A 26,851-nucleotide genomic window follows, 5' to 3' on the forward strand; every position below is an offset into this window, starting at 1 on the left:
ATTGTTATATGTCATAGACCATGTAGCGACGGCAGAAAATGTTGTGCACTTATTTTCAGATGTGTATATTTCTTCAGACCAGTAAATCTTATTTGTAAATTGCATTTTTATTCCCATGATAATGAATTCTACGTGTCAGTGTGTATTTGATCTCCTGTCAGCCCAGATACCTGCTCTGGCTCCTCTTTCTGTGTTGTGCACAAGAATGTCAGCCCCCCGCTGCTGGACGTGACCCCTTATTAAGCTTACCCCAGTGAGACCTGCGTCTAAATATAGCCCGCTACATCAACACATCAAATCAGAAAGGATGTGGGGGGGTTTGGGGGAGGAGGATTTTAGAAGGCGGGAGAAGGGAACTAATATCAGCTATGTTTAACGTTCTCATGTTACCATCACTCATACGTCCATGAGAGCAGTGCACATATCAGTCCTGCAGAAGTATCAGAGCAACTCTGAGACCAGAGGCATTGAAGTAAACTGAGAGCAAAACGCTCACTGTCAAAACATGACAGAGAGCAGAAGTGAGAGACTGAAAGTGTGATAATGAAACGCTGGCCTGCAAACTGATCAGACAGAGAGACTTTCCTGAATTAAGGCCTTATTTTATGTTTTGATATGAGGTATGAATATTGAATCTGATTTGTATGGGAGAGTGTGTTAAGATGCGTCGCCCCTTAAAGGGTTAGTTCACACAAAAATGAAAACAAAAAAGAATTTCATTAATTACTCACCACCCTCATGTTGTTCCCAACCTGTAAGACTTTCGTTCATATTCAAAACACAAATGATTTCTGTCCCTCCATTGACAGTTTATGCAACTACCACTTTGTCACTTTAAAAAGTAGAGATTGTAAAACGAATCCATATGAATCGAGTGGTTTAGTCCCAATTTTCGGAAGAGACTGGATCGCTTTTTAGTATGTGATGAACAGATTTAATTTAGGCTTTTATTAGGCTTTATGAAGCGTCAAAGTGGTAGTTGCGTAGCTGTCAATGGAGGGACAGAAAGCTCTGATTTAATTAAAATAAATATCTTCATTTGTGTTTCGAAGATGAACTAAAGTCTTACGGGTTTGGAACAACATGAGGGTGAATAGTAGGCTAAACGACAGAATTTTCATTTTGGGGACTCTTTAATCTATCAAATTGTATATAATTTTGGTCATATAATTTAAATATCCATTAATTATTAATTGAACCAATTTTTTTAAATGGTTGCTGTTGCTTCTGAATCTGAATGCAGGAAATACTGTGTTAAGTTTTCACTATATTCACAATGTTTCGCTATACAGTATGAATAATGTGCCACAAAATAAGACGTAAACATGGAATTGTGCATTATTAAATTTTCTATTTAAAATATAAATCATTAAACTTACTCCTTAACATAACACGTCTTTGAAAGACGGTCATATTTCTATGGCCCTATGTTAGTTGTTTTCTTTTACATCCTTAAATAGAATTAGACCTGAAATATTAGTTTTTCCTCGGTCTCATATCTCTTTGCCTAGAGGACAACTAAAGTAAAAAGTGGCACAGCGTGTACCCACATTGCAGGAGCATGTAATGGCCTCAGCAGTTGCTCATGTCCTTGTATCATTACTTATCTGTCTGCCCGCTGTTGTTGCGGCACATGTGGAAAAGTGGCATGAAAATTGTTGACATTTATTTTCCTCCACAACTCTGTAATCCAATTTTCCGTGCTCTTCTCTTCTTCTTTGCTCAGCAGAATAATGTGTTGGTAGCAGAACCTCTTGTCTCACTCTCAAGGTTCTCCTGTTCATATAGGAGTTTGTCTTCTCTTGCCATCTCAATATCTCTTTAAAGAGAGAGTTCACCCCAAAAATGAAAATTCTGTCATCATTCACTCACGCTCATGTCATTCCAAACCCATAAGACTTTGGTTAATCTCGAAACAAAAATTCATTATTTTTAGTGAAACCTGAGAGGTTTCTGTTTCTCCATTGAAAGTCCAGGGGCCTCATTTATAACCGTTGCGTACGCATAAAACAGGCCCTGAAAGAGGCGTACGCCACTTCCGACGCACAAGTTGTGATTTATAAAAACAAACTTGACGGGAAAATTTGCGCACCTGCACGCAAACTCTGACCCATGCGTACGAACGTTTTGGAGATGGAGCAGTTTGGCGACACCGATGGAGTTAAGTGTCTTTTTGGTCACTTTTCGACAGAAAATCTAAAGAAAATTAAACATATACATAAAGATAATACAAAATATAATTTCACTCACCAAGCCTGTCACTTGAAGAAAATATCCATCCCTTCTTAAATGTCCGCGCCAGCGAGCGCGTTGGGCCGTTTAGTGAAACTGACGCAAATAACAGTTTAAATAAATAAAATAATGATTTAAACTATGTTTTACTTCTGGTATAAACATTTAGATTAAATATGCCATTCAAATGAATGGAGTTACACACTTAAACATGAAATCATTAGTGAGAGTTACACATTTTTTTAATAGCCTATTCAGTCAATAGAAATATTTGTTGTGGATGCAATGTTTTTGAACACTTTTCCTGTGGCGTGCTGTTTTAATGTTTTAACCACAGAGATAATTGCTTATCATGATAATACCAGATTGTCTGAGAAAATAGTTTCGTGCAAATAATGCCCAAGGCCCATCTGTTTCCATTAAAAATTAAAATTCGGCCAGTGGAAAAGATTGAGAAAAACTTTCTCTGAAATGTATTTGACACTATTTGATTTATGTATTCAAAAACAAGGCAAGGATAGGCAACTACATGATTTTTATTAATGTAATGTGTCTTGTACCGTTAAACGTTATCACGTGGATGAATAATCATATGCAAATGATATGCAGATGAGGATCTGCATAGTAAAACTAGGCGTTGTAAACTCCATATATGGTTATTTCGGGGTGGAGACGCATGTGCGCACAATCTTCCGCTGACTGGGATTTATAAAGTGAAATCTGCGCAGGTTCTGGCGTACGAACGGTTTTATAAGTCTGAATATTTTTTTGCGTACGCCATTTTTGGCTTTCGGGCGCACGTACACTTTTAGTAAGGTTCCTACGCACAGTTTTATAAATGAGACCCCTGGTAACCAAATTTTAAAAGATACAAAAAGGTCATAAAGACGTCATAAAACAAATCTATATGAATTGAGCGGTTTAATCCAAAACTTGTGGAGAGATATGATCACTTTATTTGATGAACAAATTGGTGTATCTCTTTACAAGACTTGGACTAACTGCACTATTCACATGGATTCGCTTCATGATGCCTTTATGACCTTTTTGGACCTTCTTTTCTGGGCTTTCAATGGACGGACAGAAACCTCTCAAGTTTAAAAAATCAATAAAAATATCTGCATTTGTGTTTCGAAGATTAACCAATCTTATGGGTTTGGAACGACATGATTGTAAGTGAAATATGACAGAATTTTCATTTTTGGGTGAACTATCCCTTTAAAGGCTGTTCACACTGTACCGACAGACACAGAGATCGCTGACCAATGGCAACAGACACTTTGTCAGGTTTTGTCAGATCAGTGTGTTACTTTTGGTGTTTGTCATCGCATGTAATGTCTGAGAAGTGACGTGCTGTAATCTTTTGATCGTCCGCGCTGGTTGGCATCTGTCGGTGCAGTGTGAATTGGCCTCTTTATAATTTCAAAGTTTAAATGATGACACATTGTGTTTTTTTTTTTTTTCCTGTTTGAAGACTTTTAATAACTCAGCATCTTCTTCATTTCAGGTTAAGGTGTGTCCTGGCCCTCGGCCCTCTCTGTGGATGTCTGTCACCATGGCGAAGTTTGAGACCGGCCGCACAAGCCCAGTGGTGCGCCAGATAGACAAGCAGTTCCTGGTGTGTAGTATCTGTCTGGATCACTACCACAACCCTAAAGTCCTGCCCTGCCTGCACACCTTCTGCGAAAGGTCTGTATTTGTTGCTAAATTATGTTTTATTAACAAAGTTCGGGAGGAACACGTTCAAATGATCTATCCAATCATCACGTCATTCAAACCAGCAATTGGTAATCAACATGTCTACCCAATCAGCATAAGTGGAGGCATATATGTACATAGCCGACCCACCTATGTTCCTCAACAGTTTTCAGCATCCCTCCACCCTCCCCGTCTCTACACTCACCTGGTTACTTCCTAACCTGAAATACGATGGGGGAGGAGATCTGGTAATGATGCGAGGTCGCGAGCCACACTTGAACTCATATTTCCAACATGAGCACCACAGCACAAGGCCACAGCTCTGGCATGAGATAGGCTTGCTGTGATGGTCGGTGTTACTGGTGTTACACGGTGTTCAGCCGCACACCGATTACATCACTTGCACACCACAGAAACACCCCCCATAGTGAAGCGTAGATCAGTTGTAAACCTTAGGATTGCATGAACTGTTTACTTCCTGCTGACAAAGCTTGGCATGGGTGCTCTGTCTCTACCACAAATATTTTCTTCTGCATAGATGGCATGAGATGTGTGCAGTGAGACTCTATTTGTGCTTTGTATCTGTGGGGTTGAATGTCAGTGGAATGTTTCCACTGTGATTGTTCGTGTTGTGACTGAATTTCAGCAACACTTCCCCTCCTAGCCTTCTCGCTCTCACACTGTCCCGCAGGAGTACATCATTTATGAAATGTGAGATACACTGCATTCAAATGTTTGGGTTTGGTCAGATTTTTGTTTTGAATTGTTTTTTTTTATTAATGTTTTGGATATTAAAATATTAAAATACATCATATACCTATTTAAAGGGATAGTTCACACAAAAACGGATATTCTGTCATCATTTACTCACCCTATGATCTTTGTAAAACCTGTATGTCTTACTTTCTTCAGTAGAACACAAAGGGAGTTATTTATAGCAAAATATATGTTACTCCTTTCCATATAAAAAGAATGTGAATGGTGACAAGCTATCGTATGACTCTAGAATATAGTGCATGAGTCGTATGGATTACTTTTGTGATGGTTTTTAGTATTTGTCCTTTTTGGAGCTCAACAGTCATTGGTCCCCACAGCAATGTGGACCTTCTTCAAAATATTTCCTTTTGTGTTCCACAGAAGAAATAAAGTGTTTGGAACAACATGAGGAGAGTAAAAAATAGCGACTGATAATTGTGGCTGATTGATTTAGTTTGAGGTTGTTAATCGTGTCTGTCCTTCTCTTTATCTCACAGGTGCCTACAAAACTACATTCCCTCTCAGTCTTTGACACTGTCCTGCCCGGTGTGCAGACAGACCTCCATCTTGCCTGAGAAAGGTGTGGCGGCACTACAGAACAACTTCTTCATCACAAACCTCATGGAGGTGCTGCAGAGAGACCCAGAATGTTCTCGGCCGGAGGCCTGTAGCGTGCTGGAGTCTGTCAGCGCAGCAGCCGCTGGGAAACCGCTCTCCTGTCCCAATCACGAGGGCAAGGTAAGCCTCTTACCATCTGATGATGAAACCACATTTGGCAATACTTGGTGGGAACATGAAGGAGAAACCATCAAAAACGAGGTTGCATGGAAAATCACGGCTACGAGGGATTGGGAATTCCTTTACCACCCCTGATTTCTCTACATTTAGGCCAATTTTTCATTGGCAGAGGCTGCTGTGTCATTACCAGCTTCTTTCCTTTATGTGTCTTCAAAGTCATAATACATGTGTGTTTACGCTGTTCAGGCCTGTTAGCATACATTAGCTCCCTTTGATAATCCATTAGTATGCTGAATGAAAGGGTTGCTCACTGGTGCCCCTACAGGTGATGGAGTTTTACTGCGAGTCGTGTGAGACGGCCATGTGCCTGGACTGCACGGAGGGGGAACACCGGGAGCATGTGACCGTTCCACTGCGGGATGTTCTAGAACAGCACAAAGCAGTGCTAAAGAACCAGCTGGATGCTATACGCAACAGGTACATATGCACCGTTCGTAATAGTCAGATGTTACATACAATTCATCACTTCAATAATAACAACAGAGCACACTACATACATATTGCTTCAAATAAATTTTCATTATTATTCGAAAAATATTATTCGAAAAAATGTATATTCAAAAAACATTACATAATACTGATGAATATATTATGTTAGTTTTAAATCATTTGTTATATATATATATATATATATATATATATATATATATATATATATATATATATATATATATATATATATATATATATATATATTAAGATAATTTATTAAGATAATTTAAATAACAAATACATGATAATTTTTTTAAACATTATCATGTCTTTGTTATTAGAATTATTTTAGATATTATTAAAATATGATATTGATATCATGATATTAAAAAAAATATGAATATAAAATAATATATAATTTTACTAGTGACTAAATGTAAAACAAAATTATGCTTTCATAAGCTGTTTTTAGTGATGATTGTGAATAATATTGCGGCCTGTTTTCCAAATTACTTGGCTCTTTTCCATCATTTCTCTGATAAAATCTGTTCTTTTTTATTCGGTCAGGCTGCCCCAGCTAACAGCGGCCATTGAGCTGGTGAATGAAATCTCTAAACAGCTGATCGAGAGGAAGAACGAAGCAGTCAATGAGATCAACATGACATTTGAGGAGCTCGAGAAGGCATTGCACCAACGCCAGGCTGCGCTCATCACCGACCTGGAGAACATTTGTAGCACTAAGCAGAAGGTCAGTCATGTCCTGATATGTTAAACAGGTTGTACTCCTATCTCTCTAACGCTCCTTTCTGCTGTGTTCTCTCCAGGTGCTTCAGGCACAGTTATCCTGTCTTCTGCAGGGAAAAGAGCACATCCAGAACAGCTGCAGTTTCACTGAGCAGGCCCTGAACCACGGCAGCGCCACCGAAGTCCTGCTGGTCCAAAAGCAGATGAGTGAGCGGGTGAGCGCCCTCGCCTGCCACGACTTCCCTGAACGGCCGCACGAGAACGCCCACTTGGACTGCCAGATAGAGACTGAGGGCTTGCGACGCTCCATCCAGAACCTGGGCGTCCTGCTGACGACGGGTGCCGTGGGACACACCAGTGTGGCAACGGGAGAAGGGCTCAGACATGCCCTGGTCGGTCAGCACGTGACTGCAACTGTTACCACTAAGGATAAGGACAGCGAGCTTGTGCGGACCGGTAACGCGGTCCTCCGAGGGGAGATAACGGGGCAGGACGGAGTGCGGGCGGTCGAGGTGGAGGTCGTGGACAATAAAAACGGAACGTATGAGGTAGGGTACACGATTAAGAGCGACGGGGAGTACTCGTTCTCTTTGATGCTTTATGGACAGCCCGTGCGGGGCAGCCCGTTCAGACTGCGGGCGATAAAGCCGTCAGATGTGCCCCAGTCTCCGGATGATGTGAAGAGGAGGGTTAAATCTCCTAGCGGGACAGGAGGACACATCAGGCAGAAAGCCGTACGGAGACCCTCCAGCATGTACAGCACCACCAAAAAGAAGGAAAACCCCATAGAGGATGAGCTGATTTACAGAGTGGGTAAGAAACACTGGATAAAAACATTTTTTGTGTGCACAATAAGAAGTTAGACATATTAAATTGTTGTTAAATATTATTTTGATTTTGTGAATTTCCTTTGTCTGACCCATCAGGCTCTCGGGGGAGGGAGAAGGGAGAGTTCACTAATCTACAGGGCATCTCTGCTTCCACTAATGGGAGGGTCATTGTAGCGGACAGCAACAACCAGTGTATACAGGTTAGTTGATGTATAGCAATATTATAGAAATCATAGGCTTTATTTCTAAATCAATTTAGTGGATATTAAATTAATGAATCAATGTGTCACAGTAATCTTACTTGGAATCAATACAGAGATATAGACACATTTTCAATGCATTCAGTGCAAAATTGTATCATCTGTTTGTTTTTATGAAGGTGTTTACTAATGATGGCCAGTTCAAAGCACGGTTTGGGGTCAGAGGTCGTTCTCCAGGACAACTGCAGAGGCCGACAGGAGTGGCAGTCGACACGAATGGAGACATTATAGTAGCTGATTATGATAATAGATGGATCAGCATCTTCTCCCCTGATGGGAAATTCAAGGTGATGCTTACATCATAATATGTATATACATATATACATGCATACATACATGTGTGTGGTTCCAGTATACCTTACGTTATGGGGACAAAATGTCTCCCATCATGATGGCAATATCTGAAATCCTTGATCTTGTGGGGAAATTTTTTTGGTTCCCATGAGGAAAATGGCTTATAAATCATACTCCCCTGGTTTCACAGATAGGGCTTAAGACTAGTCCTAGACTAAAATGTAAGTCTGAGCTGTTTCCACTGAAATAAACTTGCACTGACTGATCTTAAAAATATATCAGTGCCTTTTTAGTTTTAAGATGCACATCGGTAATGTTTTTTTCTAAGCATGTTTATAAAAATTACTTAAATGTCCTAATTGATCTATGGTCTAATCCTGGCTTAGTCTAAGCCCTGTCTGTGAAACCGGGCCACTAAGTACTAAGTGACGATTTTAGGAAGTGTAAAAATGCTGACAGTTTTCTGTGATGGGTAGGTTCAGGGTTAGGGGATAGAATATACAGTTTGTACAGTATAAAAATCATTATGTGTATGGAATGTCCCCATAAAACATTGAATGTGTGTGACAGGAAAGACTATACTGTTACACAAATGTCTATTTAAAATAAATACTGTTCTTTTTAACTTTCTGTTCATCAAAGCAGTGATTTTATTATACATTTTTTTTAATCACAATTTCCAAAAAAGATTTAAGCAGCACAACTCAAGCAGTACAAGTCCTTAAATATTGACATCAATTAAATTACAATAATTAAAATGTATACTTGAAGCCATAATTTGTTGCTTGCTCACTCTGTAAATATTGTTTCTTACTCAATGCCATGGGTGACTAATTTACATGTATTAATTTAGCAGTCACTTTTTTTCCAAATCAGCTTACAAAATGAGGAATACAAGAGTAAGCTAGAACAAGGAGGAATATTAGAAATAGTGCACATTACTAGTCTTGTGGTGAAAAATGAATCAGTGTAGGTTAATACACAGAAAAAATTAGTTTGACATGGTAATCTTTAATCAAAATAAATAGAAATTTTGCTTTCGCTCTGGAATGGCGTTCCTTCTCTGATGACGTCAGTTTGATAGCTTGGGTTGAATATCCTTAACCACTCCCCTCCAACTGGTCTGCTAAACCCCGCCCTCTATTAAATATTGAATATATGAGTCACAACACTGAAGTAAAGTCGTTTGCAACTTCTGTTTCACTGGGACTTTGATTGTTCATGGAAGAGACAAGGATTCGGCTACTCAGAATTACATAATCCTAATAGCCGTTTAATAAGGTCCTCTAAACGACCCGCTCTTTATGTCTGTGCCCCATGCAGAATAAGATCGGTGCTGGCCGTCTGATGGGACCCAAAGGAGTGGCTGTGGACAGGAACGGTCATATCATCGCAGTGGATAATAAAGCTTGCTGTGTGTTCATCTTTCAGTCTAATGGCAAACTAGTGACCAAGTTTGGAGCCAGAGGCACTTCAGACAGACAGTTCGCAGGTACAGCGATTGAACACTGTATCATAATGCTAATAAACCCAACGTTGAATAATGTAATGTGGTTTGTGGTGGTTAACCTAAGCACTAAAGAGTTGCAGAGGTGTTGTTGGCGCCCACTGTTGTGTGCTGTGACTGCTTGTCCTCTAACATCTCTTCCTAATACCTCATTTTGTCCAGCTCAGGAACTCTTGTGACCAAAACTGTTGCAATTCATGAACAAACTTGAAAGAAACAAGAGCTAAATGGTGTTTCACTACAAAAGCAACAACTAAGAACCATTCTGGGAAGACAAACGCCGCAAAATGCTGGTGTTTTTTATACAGAAATGGCCAGATTTACACAGGCTTCAGTTCCAGTGTCTAAAAGGATGTAAACTTGTATATTTTCCCTGCCTCAGTTCTGTTCCTGTTTCACTTTAGCATAAGCTATATTTTCAGTTGCATTATCTGTCAGTATGATAAATAATGAAGGCCAATGCATGCATACATGAATGAGCCTATATTCTTTCTAAGATACTGATAGCTACACACACATTAGTCATGCTTTTTGAAGCTCGTCCAACACTTTCTTGCTGCTGCTTATTTTACTATTTAAATACATCAGTCCCTTTTCCTAACCCTTTTAAGCAAGTGCATGTTGCTTGCGGACTGGTTTGGGATGTGCATCTCTAGACAGTCTTCCATTGCTCTTCTGGTCTGCTCCATGTTTGTTCCAGCATTTAAGGATGATTTTCATCCTTGCACCATTTGAAATGTTTCTGCGCTTTTTTTGTCTCAATCCCTTCTGCCCTGTCATTTATTTGTCTCCGCTTACCCTTGTTTGTGTTTTTCCCATTCCTTTTTAGAAAAAAGTGGTGTAAAGTTTGCACTGGAGCAAAAGTTTAGTAAATCTGGCCCTGGGTTCAGTAAGTATTGAGTGAATTCTTATCCCAGAATGTGGTGATTTATCTTATTGAAATTAAGTTTCATTCTAGAACTGAATTCAAGAGCAAATGATTTTGTGCTTTGTCTTTCTAATCAAATGTTGGCAAAAATCCAATTGTTCAATGATAAGGATGCAGGCTTCCATACACATTACATCATGAGATCTATCTAATCAGCTGTGAGATCTTGATCACATGACATCCCTGCTCTCCTCTCCGCTCTCTTTCTGTGTGTTTATCACGTCTGAATCTTTCTTCTCCCCCATTTCTCTCTGTTTCCTCACATGCAGGCCCGCACTTTGTTGCTGTCAACAACAAGAATGAAATTGTGGTGACAGACTTTCATAACCATTCCGTCAAGGTGAGTGTATCTCTCGGTCGTTCTTACAATTTTCACCTGGTTGACAATAAACCGGTGGGAAAAAATCCCATAAACTTGAACGAAGGGACCTGAACCATATCTAGAGACCAGAATCACCCACAACAGGAATAAATTTAATAAAATATATTAAAATAGAAAACAGCTCTTTTAAATTGTAATAATAGTTCACAGTATTACTAGATTTATTTGTATTGTATGTATATATATCTGCCTTGGGAAAGTATCTGTACCCATTCATTTTTTTCACATTTTATGTTGCTGCCTTATGTTAAACTACTTTAATGAACTACTTTAACACCATAATGAATATTAAAGGGGTGGTTGATTATGATTTCACTTTTCTAACTTTAGTTAGTGGGTAATGTTGCTGTTTGAGCATAAACAACATCTGCAAAGTTACAACGCTCAAAGTTCAAAACAAAGGAAGATAATATATTTTTAAGGACTAAAACAAACGGCTGATAGGGACTACACGACATTCCTCCCTAAAATTTATATAAACCCCGCCCCCGGGAACAAGTAGTCCATGTTGAGAAGAGGAAGAGTTGTTGTAGTAGAGCACATTTGTGAGTCTGCTCAAGCTGTCGCATTCGTCTTTTCATATGCAATACAGTACGTGTAACAAATGCATGTCACTCTGTATGCATCTTACAACAGTTCCCACACGAGCGATTTATAGATTATCATGACAGAATATGCTAACTTGAAGATAGTTAACTCGACATCAGAAACATAAATTCATCAACTAACCATTCAGAAACGTCTTGTTGCATTCTACATGTTGTCACTTCTTCTTGAGTCTCTCCATCATTGTCCGACTCCGGTTTGAACATAAAAGGCAGAACAGTTTCTGACATTTTAGTGCTTGTCTGCGTGAGGTAATCGGAGCTGCTAACACACATGAGATGTTGAAGCTCCGCCCTCTGTGCCAGGAGCAGCAGTTCATTTGCATTTAAAGGGACACACACGAAACGACGCGTTTTTGCTCACCCTCAAAAACTGACAACTTTAACTTGCTGTAAAAAATTATATTTTGAGCTAAAACTTCACATACACACTCTGGGGACATCAGAGACTTATTTTACATTTTGTAAAAAGGGGCATTATACCACCCCTTTAAATTAAATATTTTTTGACTCATATATTCTTTAGTCAAATAATTGATTTAATTGTAGTATTCATTAAATATGCCTTAAATCACAGTCTTTACACTTAAAAAAATTGTATATGATATTAATATATTTCCCCACTGTACAATTAAATGTTAATAAATATTAAAGGTGCTCTTAGTAATCATTTAAAGGTGCAGTGTGTGATTTTTAGCGGCATCTAGTGGTGAGATTTGCGAATTGCAATCGGTCAATAATTCGCGGCCTTTCCTTGAAATTTCAAACTCGAATGAGAGGCTACGGTGGCCGACGTAGGAAGCCGCGTCTTTTCCTGCTGCTTCTCATTCAAGTTAGTGATGAAACGCGCTCTGTAGCGCTGTCTGTTCGCTGTCGGCTACGGTAGAAACATGACGTCACGATATGGCGACCTTCATAGAAGGGGGTGGCTGCGGTTATGTACATATAAATGACTCATTCTAAGGTAATAAAAACATAACGGTTCATTAAGTAAGGTCTTTATACACCACTGAAAACATAGTTATGGATCTTATATTGCATTTCTGTCAATAGATCCTCAGAAATATCACACATTGCACCTTTAAGTGCATTGACAATATGGCTTAGTGGTGTAGATGTAATCTCAATCTCACACAAATGCAATAGTTTTCAGGTGTTGATGTCATTGTAAATATGCAATATTAGCAGTCAGCAATGATTCCACAAGTTTCCATAACACTTTCCAATTCTCACTATTAACTAGTTGCTTATTAACATGCATATTACTAGGATATTTGCTGTTTATTAGTACTTATAAAGCACATATTAATGCCTTATTTGCCATGACCATATTCTGCATCCCTTAACCCTACCCAATACCTAAACTTAACAACTACCTTACTAACTATAAATAAGCAGTAATTAGGAGTTAATTGAGGCAAAAGTCATAGTTTAGGGTCCAATTCTCACTATTAACTAACTATTAAGTGTGACCAAAGTTTCCAATAATGGGGTTTACAGAGGTAAAACAAAATATGTATCTGTCATGTGATTTCAAAATGGCTGCCCCCATGAGGTAACCTGTTCCATAAAAAAAAAAAAGTTGCTAAGTCGCTGATGTTTTTAAATATATTTTCAGTTATTATTCATTTCATATGTGTAAAACTTAAATGATGGGAGAAATCATAGAATGCATCATTTATTGTAAAAAAAAATGGGATCATTTATTTAATATGGGTGATTAAAATGTGTATTTCCTCAGGTCTACAGTGCAGATGGGGAGTTTTTGTTTAAATTTGGGTCCCATGGAGAGGGAAACGGCCAGTTTAATGCGCCCACAGGGGTCGCTGTTGATGTTAACGGCAACATCATCGTAGCAGACTGGGGCAACAGCAGAATACAGGTACCGACTCCTCTAAACATCCACTTCCTCTTTACAAAATCTCCAAGAAATAAGTCATTTCAGTAGCACTTTTTTAAGACGACAATCTCTACAATACAAGTTTGTTTGTTTTCCTCAGGTGTTTGACAGCTCAGGCTCATTTCTCTCCTACATCAACACAACCGCTGACCCACTGTATGGGCCGCAGGGTCTCGCTTTAACCTCCGACGGCCATGTTGTGGTGGCCGATTCTGGTAACCACTGCTTCAAAGTCTACCGGTACCTGCAGTAACCCCTCAGGCACTTCCACGGGGTGACACAAACTCTCCTGCGACTTCGGTTCATCACAGTTTGCATAGTCATATCAGCGAAATCCTCCAGCCAAACCAGAAAGGAAGAATCGAAGGAACAAAAAGCACTTTTCTTTAATCTTTTACTGATTTTCATGTTCCAAAACAAAGAACTACTTCTGTACTAAACCAGGAATGTTGATTGTAAATAACAGCAACCATATCAATAAGCACAGATTCTTATTAGAAATCATGTAAGTTGTGTATAAATAAAAAGTGTATATATATATACATTTTGTTAATCGCGTCTTAAACCCTTACCCGAAAAGGCGATTATTTCCAAGATTCCTTTCCCGTCTCAGTGATTGACCTTCCCATGACTGCAACAGTTGTGTATCTTAATTCTGTTACATTCTGCATTTGTAAATATACAAATTTATGTACATATGAACATATTTGGTGTATGTAACATGTAAATGACACTGGCTTCTTGTATTGTCAGCATTTACCACTGGGATTTCACTATATCCAAGCTAATCAGTGAGCGCTTTCAGCCAACTGGGTGTTTAAATCATTCAGACTGAACATCTGAGCTGATTATCCCTCACAGATATCAACAGCACAGGAAGTGATGCGCATCCCTGCTCTCTCTCTCTCTCTCTCTCTCTCTAAGAAAAAATAAATAAAAAATCAAACCAATTAACAAAAGGAGCTAAAATAGGACATATTTGTTCCATTCCAAATTATTTATTTTTCTAAAGCACAAGGCTACTTTACATGTTGAAAAATCCAACAAGCAAATAGAAATATAATCAAACCCAAGTATTTCAAGTATAGGCCTGTTGCCTATGTTTTTTAATGTTCTATAAAGATGATCAGTTGTATGGAATTATATCTCTTCTCTGTAAATAATCATGCAGGCGCCAGATGTTCACGGTGTAGCAACCAAATGTTGTCTTTAGTCAGTATTAGTTTGTTCATTTGTCTATTTATTTAATGTTTTGTACACTTTTTCCTGAATAATTTGTTTCGAGATTGTCCATCACCAGCGAATGATTTCAGAATCACCTCCCTTTAATTTTGTGGATATTTCCTTTGTCTCTTTGAAGGTTTATGTGACACCATGTCTCCTTAATAGGCTACTCGCTCTATGTGATACTGTAAGGTTATGAATGGTGGCTCACAGCTGAAACGGTGAGCGTATATCTTATATCTGTGCAAATTATGTTTTTGCATGATAATGATTTTACCAGCAGTCTGAATATGGTTTCTGCAGCAGAAATACTTGTAATGATTTGCTATTGCCAGGCTGGAAATAAAAAAATACTGTAATAGCCAAAAAAAAATCCTGTATATTATTAATTTATAATATATGCAAATTGCAAGTTTATATAACAGTTGCTTCCCAGACAGCAACATAGTGTCAGCCCAGATCTGATACATGTGGATTACACGGCCCATATGTGGGCCGGATCTGGGTCGAGACTGTTACTGTCTGGGTTCTATCGTGATGGGCTTTTTTGGAGAACCTTCGTCAGTAAAGGCCTGTTCACACTAAGAACGATAACTATAAAGTTTTAAAACTGAAAAAGCACATATACTATTGTTCTGGGAATTTTAGTGGGTGAAATCCGAGAAGGGGTTTAAAATCCAGTCATTTCAATAGGAATCCACGCGATCGGGAACTTTGCGAGAGCATGCAGATTTCGCAACGGCTTTAAATTGGTCACATAAATTGGGCGCGTAAACCAATACATTAAAAAAAATGTACAAAAATGCTTGTTTTGAAAGTGTGAGCTGTGCTTCATACATGGCTAAATTATTGACAATAAACATTGGGCCTTTTTGTGCCTGCAAAATGTCTCTATGAACAGCAGAATCAGAATGCGGAAGTCCACACCATAAGGACGCAGAGGAACAATAGCATTGAAATGATTTCCCCCCCCGCTGATAATTCTCCATTAAACAGAAGATAGTCTTTTCTTTCTTATTGTGAAGTATATCCGAGTGAAACGGCTTCTCGGACAACAAAAAATTGTAGGGCGGGTCCTTGATTTTGCGCATTTGGAATTGATTGGATGGTTGTGGCTTGATCTCATGTGACTGACAGGTTGTCCCGCCCTCACGCCAGTGAACACTTTGATTAAAGATTACAATGACACATTAATAAAAAAAATGTTGATGTGCACAGATAAATAAAAAATACTGCAATATTAAAAAAATAAATACATTTGAAGAGACAATTTCATGGTGACTTTCATGTTGACAACTGCAGCAGCGATCTTAGGATCAATTACATTATCGTCCGTTGGTGTGAAGGCTAATTTTGTCCTTGGTATGGATGGACCTTTACACTATTCAATGCATGATAAAGTGCTTGGACAGATGATTTAATAAATGTGGTTTAAAAAAGAAACAACCGTATGTACATTTCACTGGAAAATATTGGAGTTTAGAATAAAAACTATCCTATTCATTTGAAAATCATAGTTTTGATCTTTTTTTTATTTTTTTTTAAACCTCTAATCAAAATGATTCACTTTTTAAAAATATTATATATGGATGTAAAATAGAACTTCCTGGTTCTATGAAATATGAAATGCTAAAATGAAAAAATTGTTGTAACATTTTATTTTTTAGATGACTGTAGAGGAAAACATTTAACATTGCAGTGGTTTTAAATCTCATAAAAGTAAAATGTACTCATGGTGCCATCCAGCAGTTATGCTCAAATGTGATGCAAGTTCTCTTACATCGGCAATTAAATGAAAGCCAAATAAAAAATATATATATACTAAACATACAAAGAGTCAATGTTTTCAAGTTGAACTCATTTCTTATGAGGAAATAGACAGTGATTACCAAAACTACTAAATGTTAAAAGAAACTTAGATCCTAGCTTTTATCATGGAGTGTTGTGAGAGCATGTTCACGTTAACAGCATATGTACAAAACATCTTAAGATCCAGAAGTGACCCGTTCCAGTGTTTTCTTGATCCTTTGTCAGCTCAAAAGACATTTTGAACAAATGACTGCTGCGGTTCTAGTATATAAACTAGTTCAGTAAATATCAACACGAACAAAACCATCTGAGCTCAATAAAAAGGTGCTGAAATGTTTCAGTACAAAAGCAAACATTCTCAGCATCTCTCCTCACCATCAGCCCACAAGACAGATTTGACTACTGCTAAACAAATATAAGAGATTAAAATTAATATAATGGATTTGAAAGGTACATGACGTAACACGAATGGCACAAAGCTTCAGGATAAACTCATTTACATAATTAAATGAACAAAAGGACGCTCCTTGCAGCATATCTGTCGAAAACTCACAAACTCAAAGTTGCATAGCACCTATTGCAGTCTGAGCTATTGCGATATGTTCGAACACAGAGCCTTTATGTAACACGGTTATTTGTCTAACAAATACATTCCTTAAAAACAAAACTGCAACAAAAGAATATGTAAACATTTCAAATACATGTAAAATAATAGAGAGATTTTTTTTTTTAAATATATGCCATAAAATGGAATACATGGCAAAAAAAAAAAAAAAAAATCTTATTTCCCCCCCCAAATCATTTTACAAATTTCTACAAATTGAAACGTTGATACCAAGCATTAATACATTTTTGGCCTGATTTAGTCCTTATTTTCACCTCTACACTGATGTACAAAAGACAACACTGAGGTCTAAGACAAGACGACACAGAGCAGCTAAAGTCGACATTTGCGGAAAAACCTGCAATGCCTCTCTACCTGAATTTCAATGGGGCTACATCATAATTCACGAGCGAGAAAAACTCATCTCGCTCCTTCATATTATGTTGTATCAAAGCTCTACGCAGCTAATTCATTCAGATCAACTGAATCCAAAGATGCAGCAGAGCTTAAAAACAAACTTCCTCCCTACTTCCAGGAAGGAAAATGCCCTGAAATGTTTACTTCGATGCAACAACAGGAGCATTTATCGTTTTTTAAAAATTTTATTTCTTGTGAACTGCATGTACGGCATCGCTTCGTTTTCAGTAGAAATGACATATTTGTAGTCGGCTACCCGGGTCGTTTTTCCCCGGGCTGAAGAAGGGTGAGACGGGCTCGTCAAAGTATGTGACAAAGTTATAGATGCGTTTCATAGTGACGGCGTCGAAGAAAGTAACGTGGCCCCGGTCGTAATCTAAGAAGACGCCGACACGAGGAGAGTTCCAGTAGTCCGCCACGGGCACGCGCGAGTCTTCCTCGTTGGCGTACAGCCGGTCTTGGAGACACAGGCTCCAGTAGCCAGCGGAGGGCGAAAGGTTTACAAAACCTTTGCGGTTGCTGTACTCGGTGGTGACGCCCAGATACCAGACCCCCTTGTCCCGCACATCCACCTCCCAGTAGTGCTGGCCGCTCGAATACTGGGCGGTGGCGAGCACCCCGAAAAAACGAGTGAAGCGTTGCGGCATGTCGGGCTCCTGGGAGCGTACGCGGCCCTCCTCCACCTTGGTGTCAAAGTCGCTGATGGTCAACGAGGGGTGAGCGGTGTCTAAATCTAGAGTTAAATTCTGAGGCACTGGAAAACAGGGAACATCTGGTTAGCCGTTTCGTCGTGTTAACTTAACACCACATATCTCACATGGCAAAATGGGCAAACAAAGGGTTCATTGTCTATTGACAATAGTGTTGCGATGCATGAAGCACCGTTCACACAGAAGCCATTTTCAAACCAAGCAACCTTCTGCATTTTGCATGTGTGGGGAAATGACTAGATTTCGCCCGTGAAAATTTGCCAATGGTAAATGTGGCCGCAACAAAAGCACTCACTTGTGTGTAACACGTGCATCATCTTCTTCCACATGATGAGCTGAAAGGGGCCTGTGAACTCGGAGAAATCTGGAGGAGAGTTAGAGGCCTGGACACCGAGGTTGACGTGGCAGGGGCTATGAGAAAAAAGAAAAAAACACATTATGAGAGATAAAACCCTAAAATACATTTAGCTACAGGTTAAAGAATGAACAGATTTACATACCTTAAGTATGAATTACTGATACTCTGAAGAGGGGGGAAAAGATAAATGTTAATAATGTAGATATAGTCACAATTACAAAAAACAGTTGCAATTTGCACAATATAAAGACCCGGCGAGATATACTGTCATAATTGTTTTATAAAAAGTCAAAATGAGAAGTAGTCACAATTAAGGTCTGTTCACACCAAGGATGATACTTGTAATAATAACTATAGCTAGCTATAAAGTTATAACAATGACAATTTTATGAGAATAGAGACCTCCACAGCTAAAATGATAATGACAAAGGAACAATATTGTAGGAATCACTTCCAGAATTTTTTTTTTCCAGCTGATGAATGTCAACAAAAAAAAAAAAAAATGCAGCCAATCACAATCCACCTGACTTTAAAGAGCTTGAGCATTTAAAGGAATAGTTCACTTAAAAATTAAAATTCTGTAATCATTTACTCATCCTCAAGTTGTTTCAAACCTGTATGAATTTCTTTCTTCTGCTGAACGCAAAGGAAGATATTTTGAAGAAAGTCGGTAACCAGACAGTTGATGGACCCCATTGACTTCCATTGACTTCTTACTATGGGAGTCAATGGGGTCCATCAACTGTCTGCTAACCGACATTCTTCAAAATATCTTCTTTTGTGTTCAGCAGAAGAAATTCATAAAGGAATAGTTCACAACCTGTAAGGCAGCATACAACACAACTGTTGGATGATATTTTTTGGATGCTAATATAATTATATTAGCTATTTAATAACTATCATTCTTGGTGTGAACGGGCCTTTTCAATAAAGTTGCAATTGTAAGAGATAAGAATTCACAATTGTCTTGTTGCTTTTTTTACTCTGAGGCGTAAATGGGCCTCATATTAACAAATGTGCGTGTGTAATTATGGAAATTTTTGTTTATAATATATCAGCTGTTGAGTTTTTTCACCTCAAAGTTAGCGCTGTCACTCAGGTGATTTTGAATTTCAGTGATGGCTTTGTCCACTTTGGCTGCCTCGCTCTCCACGCGCTTCAGGTTGGCATCGATCAGCCCGATAGTGGCCACCGCTTCGGCCTCCAACCTTTCCAACAGATCATCCTTCTCATCCAACAAAAACTGAACCAGGGCGCCGACATCTTCCTCGATCTTCTCCTTCAAGGCTTGTTTTTTAAGCTGTTGAGACAAATGTTTGAGATTCGACATCAGGGCCTCAACATGGATCATAAATCCTCAGCAGGTTATATAACCAACAATTTCAAGTCATTTGTATGCACGCAAAGACAGCGTGGGAACAATCGGGCTTTCATACCTTGACATCAGATCTGGCCTGCTCGTCTGTGCTCTTTACTCTAGTACACATGGATTTCTGCCAGTTCAGCTTGATGAGTCTTAGCTTGAGCTCACTCTGCATGTTAAATAAGAGAGAAAACTTTAAACTTGTAGTGTTACAGCACAAATTATTATGCAAAGTACAATCAGTAATGGAAGAAATATTTCTAGGAAGGATCTTGTGGACATGGACCTTATTACTGTATCAGCAAAGATACAAAATAGTTAAACGCAGAGGTCAGCAGTTCCCATAATGAAACTGGACATGAGACTGTGAGGGAGTTTAGCATTGCAGACTTTATCAAATTCTATGAATGTTCTTGTGTAGAGCTACACTCGCTTGCTGCTTTGCATTACCATCAAATATTTGAACATGTTTAACCTTGGGCTGTGAACAAGGAGTATCACAAAGAATCCAAAGGAACAGATAATTCACATGTGTGAAATACGTCACACTTTCCTTGTGGAAGTTTCCAGAAAAGTGTAAGAAATGAACTTCTTGCCCACCAGTCACAGTTGCTGATGAAAGCACAATTTTATTACCCTGGAAATCCAGAGTTCTCGCGAGAGCACAATTTGAATTTGCTCAGCGAGTTCCTCTGGCATTGAGTAATGATGCTCATTAACTATGCCCTTGTAGCCGAGCTGCACCAATCACATCAGTGTATCTGATATAGGCGGGACAGAGGCGAGCTAAACAGATGACGACAGCGCAATCACGACAGTGACTGGTCGTAGTGTTATCCAATTGCGTGCAGTGAGATTTTCAAATGCATGCTTGGTGCCACCCCTCGAGTTGGTCGATTTTCATTACTCGATGCCAGACCCTTAATCTTTCAGATTTGGGTCTGGATTTCCAGGCTACAATTTTATCAGCCATTTTGTTTTTTTTTTGTTTTTTACCAGCCATTTTGATTTTCCAAATATATAAAAAAATTCTAATATATAATCTAATAATATAAAAATAACAGAGTTCCACTTAACTTCCCATTCATCTGGTTGGAACCCAATTTAGGTTAACTACAAACATTAACAGTAATATTTGGAATTATACAACTATAGTTAGTTTAAAAATAAAATGTGTACATTTTAACAATATAATATTTTAATAATACACTGCCCAGTCAAAAGAAAAAAAAAAGTCTATGATTGGATCACTATTGCAGTGATTATTATGTTTCTAGCATGTTATGTTTGGCAACAGGTCTTCTAACCTGAACTGATGAAGTGTGTAGCTTTTCATTTCTTAAACATCTATGTAGGAAGACACATCATGGTCATATTCCAGGATGACAATGTCAAGATCCATCAGGCTCAAATTGTGAAAGAATCATTTTCACACATGAATTGGCACCTATGATCCAAGACCTTAAATTCATTATAAGTCTTTGGGATGTCCTGGAGTAGACCAGAAATTTGACCAAAAATTGATGTGATGTTATTTCGATCAAGAGGTGCATTAATGTTTGGTCAAGATCTTGTATTGACAATGCAAGAGTTAAGCACTCTGTAAAGTCTACTCCAGAGCATCCCAACAACGTTCAATTAATTTAAAGCTACACTGTGTAATGTTTTAAGTTGATTCTTTGCAAAAAACACTTTCTTTCAAAATGATATGTGCTCATTAATGTGTAATTACTTCTACCAACTAATCAAGTATTCTCGTAAGCGTAGAATCTGCCATTTAGAATACATACGAGCGAGTCGCTCGAATAGCGGCAGCCATGTTGCGCCTCCATCTTGAAAATACATTAGCCAAAGAGGGACATACAATCAAGCTTCGCCTTTCGCGTTTTTACACTCAGTGGCACCGTGACGAATGCGAGAGGGAGATTACTCACGACTGCCGGCAGATTTGAAATAATACGGCCACCGTAGGAGTTAAAACGCCCTCGGAATGGGAGGGGCTAGAAAGTAATATTCAGTTGGTAGTCATAAACAATTTCACCGCTAGATGGGAGAAAATCCTACACAGTGTAGCTTTAAGGTCTGGACTCAGAGGTGTAAAAATGATTCTACATGCTCCCTTCCAAACATTCTTTCATCATTTGAGCCTGATGAATCTTGGGTTTGTCATCCTAGAATATGGCCATGATGTGTCTTCCTACATTTTTTAAGAAATTATTTAAGGCAAAATGTTTTGCTATTTATATAAAAAAAAAAAAAAGTTATATACAGTGCTCTACATTCACAATGCACCTCAAAGTGAAATGAGAAAGTTGTTAAAAAAATAAATATGCCTAGGTAAATGGTCAAGGTTAATTTTGAGCATTCACATGAGACCGTGAACATGAAGAAAATATGAAATCTCCTGTGTATAACTTAAGCTACAGTGGCTAGACGACAAAAATGACCTGCTGCTGTGCAAAAAGTACCCGCATTTCACAGGTGTTAATTTCACACCCTGTTCCGAACAACACTGGTTCTAACAACTGTCTCAACTTCTGAAAACAACGTTAAGACTGCAAACAATGTCTATGTGCTACTTCAAGGCTGTCTGTGTCTGTTAAATAAAAACACTTAAAGTGCTAAATCCCACATGTACATCCAGCACTATGGTGACAGATAGTTACTACTCCTTGCTCTATCTCCAAGGTTAGCCAAGAAACAACGTCAACGGTTTCTAGTGCCAAGTCAGCCATTTAGACTAAGATAACAGGAAGCAGGACAAGAAGAGAGGAAAAAGACACACCACAAAAGAGTGATAGAGACAGAAAAGCTAATAATTACACAAAACCAACAAACTCTGAGGAAAAAAGGAATCTAGAACAAACCTTCATGTCTTCAACAACCTCGGGTACAGGAGCAACATCATGGTGTCTAGAAAAATAATACAATTATGTATGATGTTTACTTTCTAAGACCATTTTGATGTAAAACGTTACAACAAAGAGCATTGGTCCTCAGACAGTGGTCAATGCTATCATTCGGTTCTGGCTATCAATTCAGTGTCTAGGTAATGTTAGGCTGAGACAAGCCGCGGTCTGCGCTTGAATGTGGGGTTCACAGAGAGCCTCACCTGTGCGCTCTGGATTCCCGACACACCACGCAAATGGGCTTTCTGTCCGTGTGGCAGTACAGTTTCAGTTCCTCGTGGTGTCGCTCACATTTCCCGTCCATTTTCACGGGTTTTGGGGGTGCAGAGGGCCTACACGTCTTCAGGTAGTCGAAGTCGCTCAATTTATCCACCAAGTTCTTTACCAGGTAGTTCTTAGTGAAACTCATTTTTACGAACACCTGCAAAAAAGGACACCGTTTCATGTACGACGCAGAAAAGTATTAGTGCTGCACTGAGAAAACGCTCGTGATTCAATAAACGTGGTCGGAGTGATCAATCCTAATATTAACAATATAGTAATGTACGGTTATTATTTAGACTGTCGGTTTGAGCAAATTAAGCCACTCTGCATGATTAAGACGCAAATGTATATAAACCCCTTATGTGCATTTAAGCAGCTGTAGCTAAGCAACCCAGGATGTAGCAACGTTTATCAAAACAAACCACGCACCATCCTGCACTCCGGACACTGGTAACCAACATCATCGCCTCCATTTTCCTCCCAGTGCATCAAAATGCACATGCGGCAGAAATTGTGGCCGCATTTTAAAATAACAGGGTCGTCGAAGTAATCGAGGCAAATAGAACAGACTAATTCCTTCTGAAGCTCTCCCCTCGAATCTCCGGCAGTGGCCATGTTTCCCCAAGCAACAGTGTAACTGTTTTTCAGGGCTAGAAGCGAATCTAGACGGAAGAGAGAGAGAGCCCATTCTGGACTCACTTCCTGGTTCACTCACGTGGGGGTCCAGTGGCAATTCTGATTGGTTACGTTATCAGTACGTTACCGTTGGTTACGGTTCAGCATATTTAATGACACCACTTAATTAATTACGCCATTAATATTAAGAAATACATAAAAAATGTATTCTAATAATATAATAATCTAATATAAATATAAAAAGGTTCTAATAAACCTTTACAAAATAAAAAGCTGTAAATTTTTTTGATTTCCTAATCGAACTTGCTGTAGAAATAGGTCTGATGTGTTCAGCTATCCATGCAAATTGACTGTTTATGCCATTCATCTGTATACATATTTTGTTTTCAATACCATTAAAAAGCCATATGAGCACATTTAATACGATTTTATCCAACAAAGTGGCTTGTTGTGCTTTTGAGTTTGGTGCTGCCATGAGCCAGTTTACACTTACATCAGGATATTTCATTTTGTTTAAGCAAGGTCTGCACCAAAACAATTCCATTAAATTCCTCAATAACTATGAATTAGAGGGTTATTCGAATCCAAAAATGAAAATTCTGCCATCACTGACACTTACGCACCCTTATGTTGTTCCAAACCTGTATGAATTTCTTTCTTCTGTTAAACACAAAAGAAGATAATTTGAAGAATATTGGTAATCAAACAGTTTCACGGTCCCCATTGACTTCCACTGTAGGAAAAAAGTACACGAAAGTCAATGGGTACCGTCACCTGTCTGGTTACCAGCATTCTTTAAAATATCATACGCAGAAACTCATACAGGTTTGGAACAACATGAGGGTGAGTAAATGATGACAGAATTATAATTTTTGGGTGAACTAACCCTTTAAGTACAACTGAACATTGTCGGCACAGTAATGAGACTTTCAAAGTTTTCAAGTTTTAAGACTTTGTTTATTTTGTGCTTCAAGGCTCAGTACATAAAAATGCTTTTAGCATTGGAAATATTTAGCTGTGAACCATGTACAAAAACACAATATCTCACCATAAATACCATTTCAAACATAAAGAATATTTCATTGTGCCCAAAATGTCATGCTCATGTCTGTTAATCAGCCTCACAATCCTCTGTGAAAATGGAAACAATCCACCGATTTTATTGCATAGCACATTTATTCTTAAATATTATCAGCCTGATGAGGAATATATTTGTCAGGAGGTGAAATGAATTTGACAATATGATGCTGGTTTTTCATAGATCAGTTCTAGACTAATAAACATGTGGATATGTTTTTTAAATGCATACACAAACGCTTGTGATAGCTGATACAAAAGTGGACCTGGTCTGGAAAAAACAACAACTGCAAAACACAGTGAAACGCAAATGTGGAAATCTGAGGGATTTCCGATGTCACAGTTTTCCCCTTATTTTAAAACAACACTCAATGAGATGAGACGGCAATTTTTAATGCATGCGGCTCTCGTGAATACTAACGTTTAAATTATATAACAAACAAATATTAATAAAAACAGCAGCAACAAGATGAAATTTGACAACATCTGACAGACTGAATGTAAACTTTCTGACAACAACTATTTGACAGTTTGATATGAAATGCATATTCAGCATTTCTCCATTGAGAGCTTGGCACTTGCTGTTAAAAACCAGCATATATGTAAAACACACTGAACAGGGGAGAAAATAAGTCATATTCTCCAAAGACATCACATATCCCAAAATACAGTAGCCAATGCTGTAATACAAGTAAATATGTAATACTTGAGATAAAGGTGAAATACACAATATCAGTGTCAGTGTTGTGATCAGCTCATTTGAGTGCACCGTTTCACCATTTCATTTCATGGACAATGATTCTCAGAACATGTATTTTTTCCTTTTGTAAATGCCTCTTATTATCAATACAGTGGTAGATATAGTAAAGTGAGGGGTTCTCAGAGGGAGAGAGTTTCATTAAAATGTACTTTTTTGATGAACGTTCATACACTTTGAATAATCACTGTGTATGTGCTATAGAAATACACAAGAGATTGTATTAGTTACGAATTAAAGGTTGGATAGAAATAAATTACCTCAGGGTAATAAAGATTCTTTCTTTCTTTCTTTCTTTCTTTCTTTCTTTCTTGAAAGACGCTGAAATATTGAAAACAAGAAGAAAAAAAAACAGTTTTGAAACAAAAAAAATATTTTTCCATTAATGATAAAAAAAATTATTTAGCTATTTCAGAATTTAATGGAAATAAAATGGAACCAAATGAGCTCCTGTTTCTGTTAATACATTAAATTTAATTTATCAAAGGATAATTTAATTGATTTTATTTTATTTTTAATTGATTTATTTGAATAGATTTTAATGTCCATTATTTTTGACCACACGTCACTTGGCACACCTCAACAATTAATTGCTGGATGAGCAAAATTCAGAATCAGTGTCACTTGGCCATGGCATGAGGAGTGGATGGCGATTTCTTTGGGCTGGTGATGAACTGGGTTGTGAGATCTCTGTAAGATAAAACCTGTGAGAGGCACTTGTTTAAAACAAAGAAAACCAAAAAAAAACTGATCCGATGAATGACTAAGGAGAACCGCACAGTCTCCAAGTAGTCCATTAGTCCTTCAGACCTCCGAGCTGTCTCCATTATCAAGGCTACATCGAACTATAACAGGCTGCAAGCTGGATGAGACACTAGGGGCCTTTTTCGCAGGTGTCCGCTTTGAGCGAACCATCAGTGCCAACACTACACCCACGAGGATGGTGAGAAGCAGTCCCACGAGGACTCCCGCCACCGTTACCGCGTCCTCTTTGGCATCTCGCCCACTGAGCTCCCGTGGAGACAGTCCATCCGCGAACAGCTCCTCCCCTGGCGCAGAACGCCGTTGCCTGCGGTCCAGAGCGACGCGCATGATATTCGTTCCTCGGTTGTTGTCGGGTCCGATCTCCTCCGCCAGTATCGGGACGTCTCTGTTGGACCGTCTGGAGCGTCCTCTGGCCTCCGCTCGTACGAGGTCACCTGATGTTATTGAGTGGTACTCCACACTTCGCTTGCCAATGCCACGCTTGGCGTTGTCTTTGGAACGCACAGTGTAGATGGTGTGAATGAACCACTCTCTCCCTACTGCCACCTACAGAACAGAAGGACAATAGAGGAGTTCATCAAGTCATGCTGAT

At 38.6% G+C, this 26,851-nt stretch overlaps 3 protein-coding genes across 7 annotated transcripts in view; 1 reads left to right on the forward strand and 2 right to left on the reverse strand.

Annotated features, from left to right (window-relative positions):
- Nucleotides 1–14,275, forward strand: part of trim3b (tripartite motif containing 3b) — a 30,617-nt gene extending 16,342 nt beyond the window's left edge. For 3 of the 4 annotated variants that reach the window (XM_084400627.1, XM_084400628.1, XM_084400626.1), the window contains 12 exons: nt 3,740–3,921; nt 5,184–5,424; nt 5,750–5,901; nt 6,484–6,664; nt 6,741–7,473; nt 7,587–7,690; nt 7,870–8,037; nt 9,368–9,536; nt 10,381–10,440; nt 10,749–10,819; nt 13,208–13,348; nt 13,467–14,275. In XM_084400627.1, the coding sequence (XP_084256753.1) occupies nt 3,776–3,921; nt 5,184–5,424; nt 5,750–5,901; nt 6,484–6,664; nt 6,741–7,473; nt 7,587–7,690; nt 7,870–8,037; nt 9,368–9,536; nt 10,381–10,440; nt 10,749–10,819; nt 13,208–13,348; nt 13,467–13,619 (2,319 nt within the window). In that variant the 5' untranslated portion in view covers nt 3,740–3,775 and the 3' untranslated portion in view covers nt 13,620–14,275. The remainder of the gene's footprint in view (nt 1–3,739; nt 3,922–5,183; nt 5,425–5,749; nt 5,902–6,483; nt 6,665–6,740; nt 7,474–7,586; nt 7,691–7,869; nt 8,038–9,367; nt 9,537–10,380; nt 10,441–10,748; nt 10,820–13,207; nt 13,349–13,466) is intronic. The other variant, XM_084400629.1, reaches the window with a different exon arrangement.
- A 1,952-nt stretch (nt 14,276–16,227) lies between these two features.
- trim47 (tripartite motif containing 47) lies at nt 16,228–23,790 on the reverse strand. Its single transcript, XM_084400630.1, has 8 exons — nt 23,454–23,790; nt 22,964–23,181; nt 22,719–22,764; nt 19,925–20,020; nt 19,564–19,788; nt 18,631–18,653; nt 18,426–18,541; nt 16,228–18,174 (listed from the first exon to the last, which is right to left on the reverse strand). Exons 1-8 carry the CDS (start codon nt 23,637–23,639, stop codon nt 17,645–17,647), a joined length of 1,440 nt encoding a protein of 479 aa, XP_084256756.1. The 5' UTR covers nt 23,640–23,790; the 3' UTR covers nt 16,228–17,644.
- An 815-nt stretch (nt 23,791–24,605) lies between these two features.
- Nucleotides 24,606–26,851, reverse strand: part of frem2a (FRAS1 related extracellular matrix 2a) — a 65,358-nt gene continuing 63,112 nt past the window's right edge. For both annotated transcript variants that reach the window (XM_084400625.1, XM_084400624.1), the window contains exon 25: nt 24,606–26,805. In XM_084400625.1, coding sequence (XP_084256751.1) covers nt 26,299–26,805 — 507 coding nt within the window. In that variant the 3' untranslated portion in view covers nt 24,606–26,298. The remainder of the gene's footprint in view (nt 26,806–26,851) is intronic.

The sequence above is a fragment of the Rutilus rutilus genome (genome assembly GCF_951802725.1).
Source record: "Rutilus rutilus genome assembly, chromosome: 25".
Lineage (NCBI taxonomy): Eukaryota > Metazoa > Chordata > Actinopteri > Cypriniformes > Leuciscidae > Rutilus > Rutilus rutilus.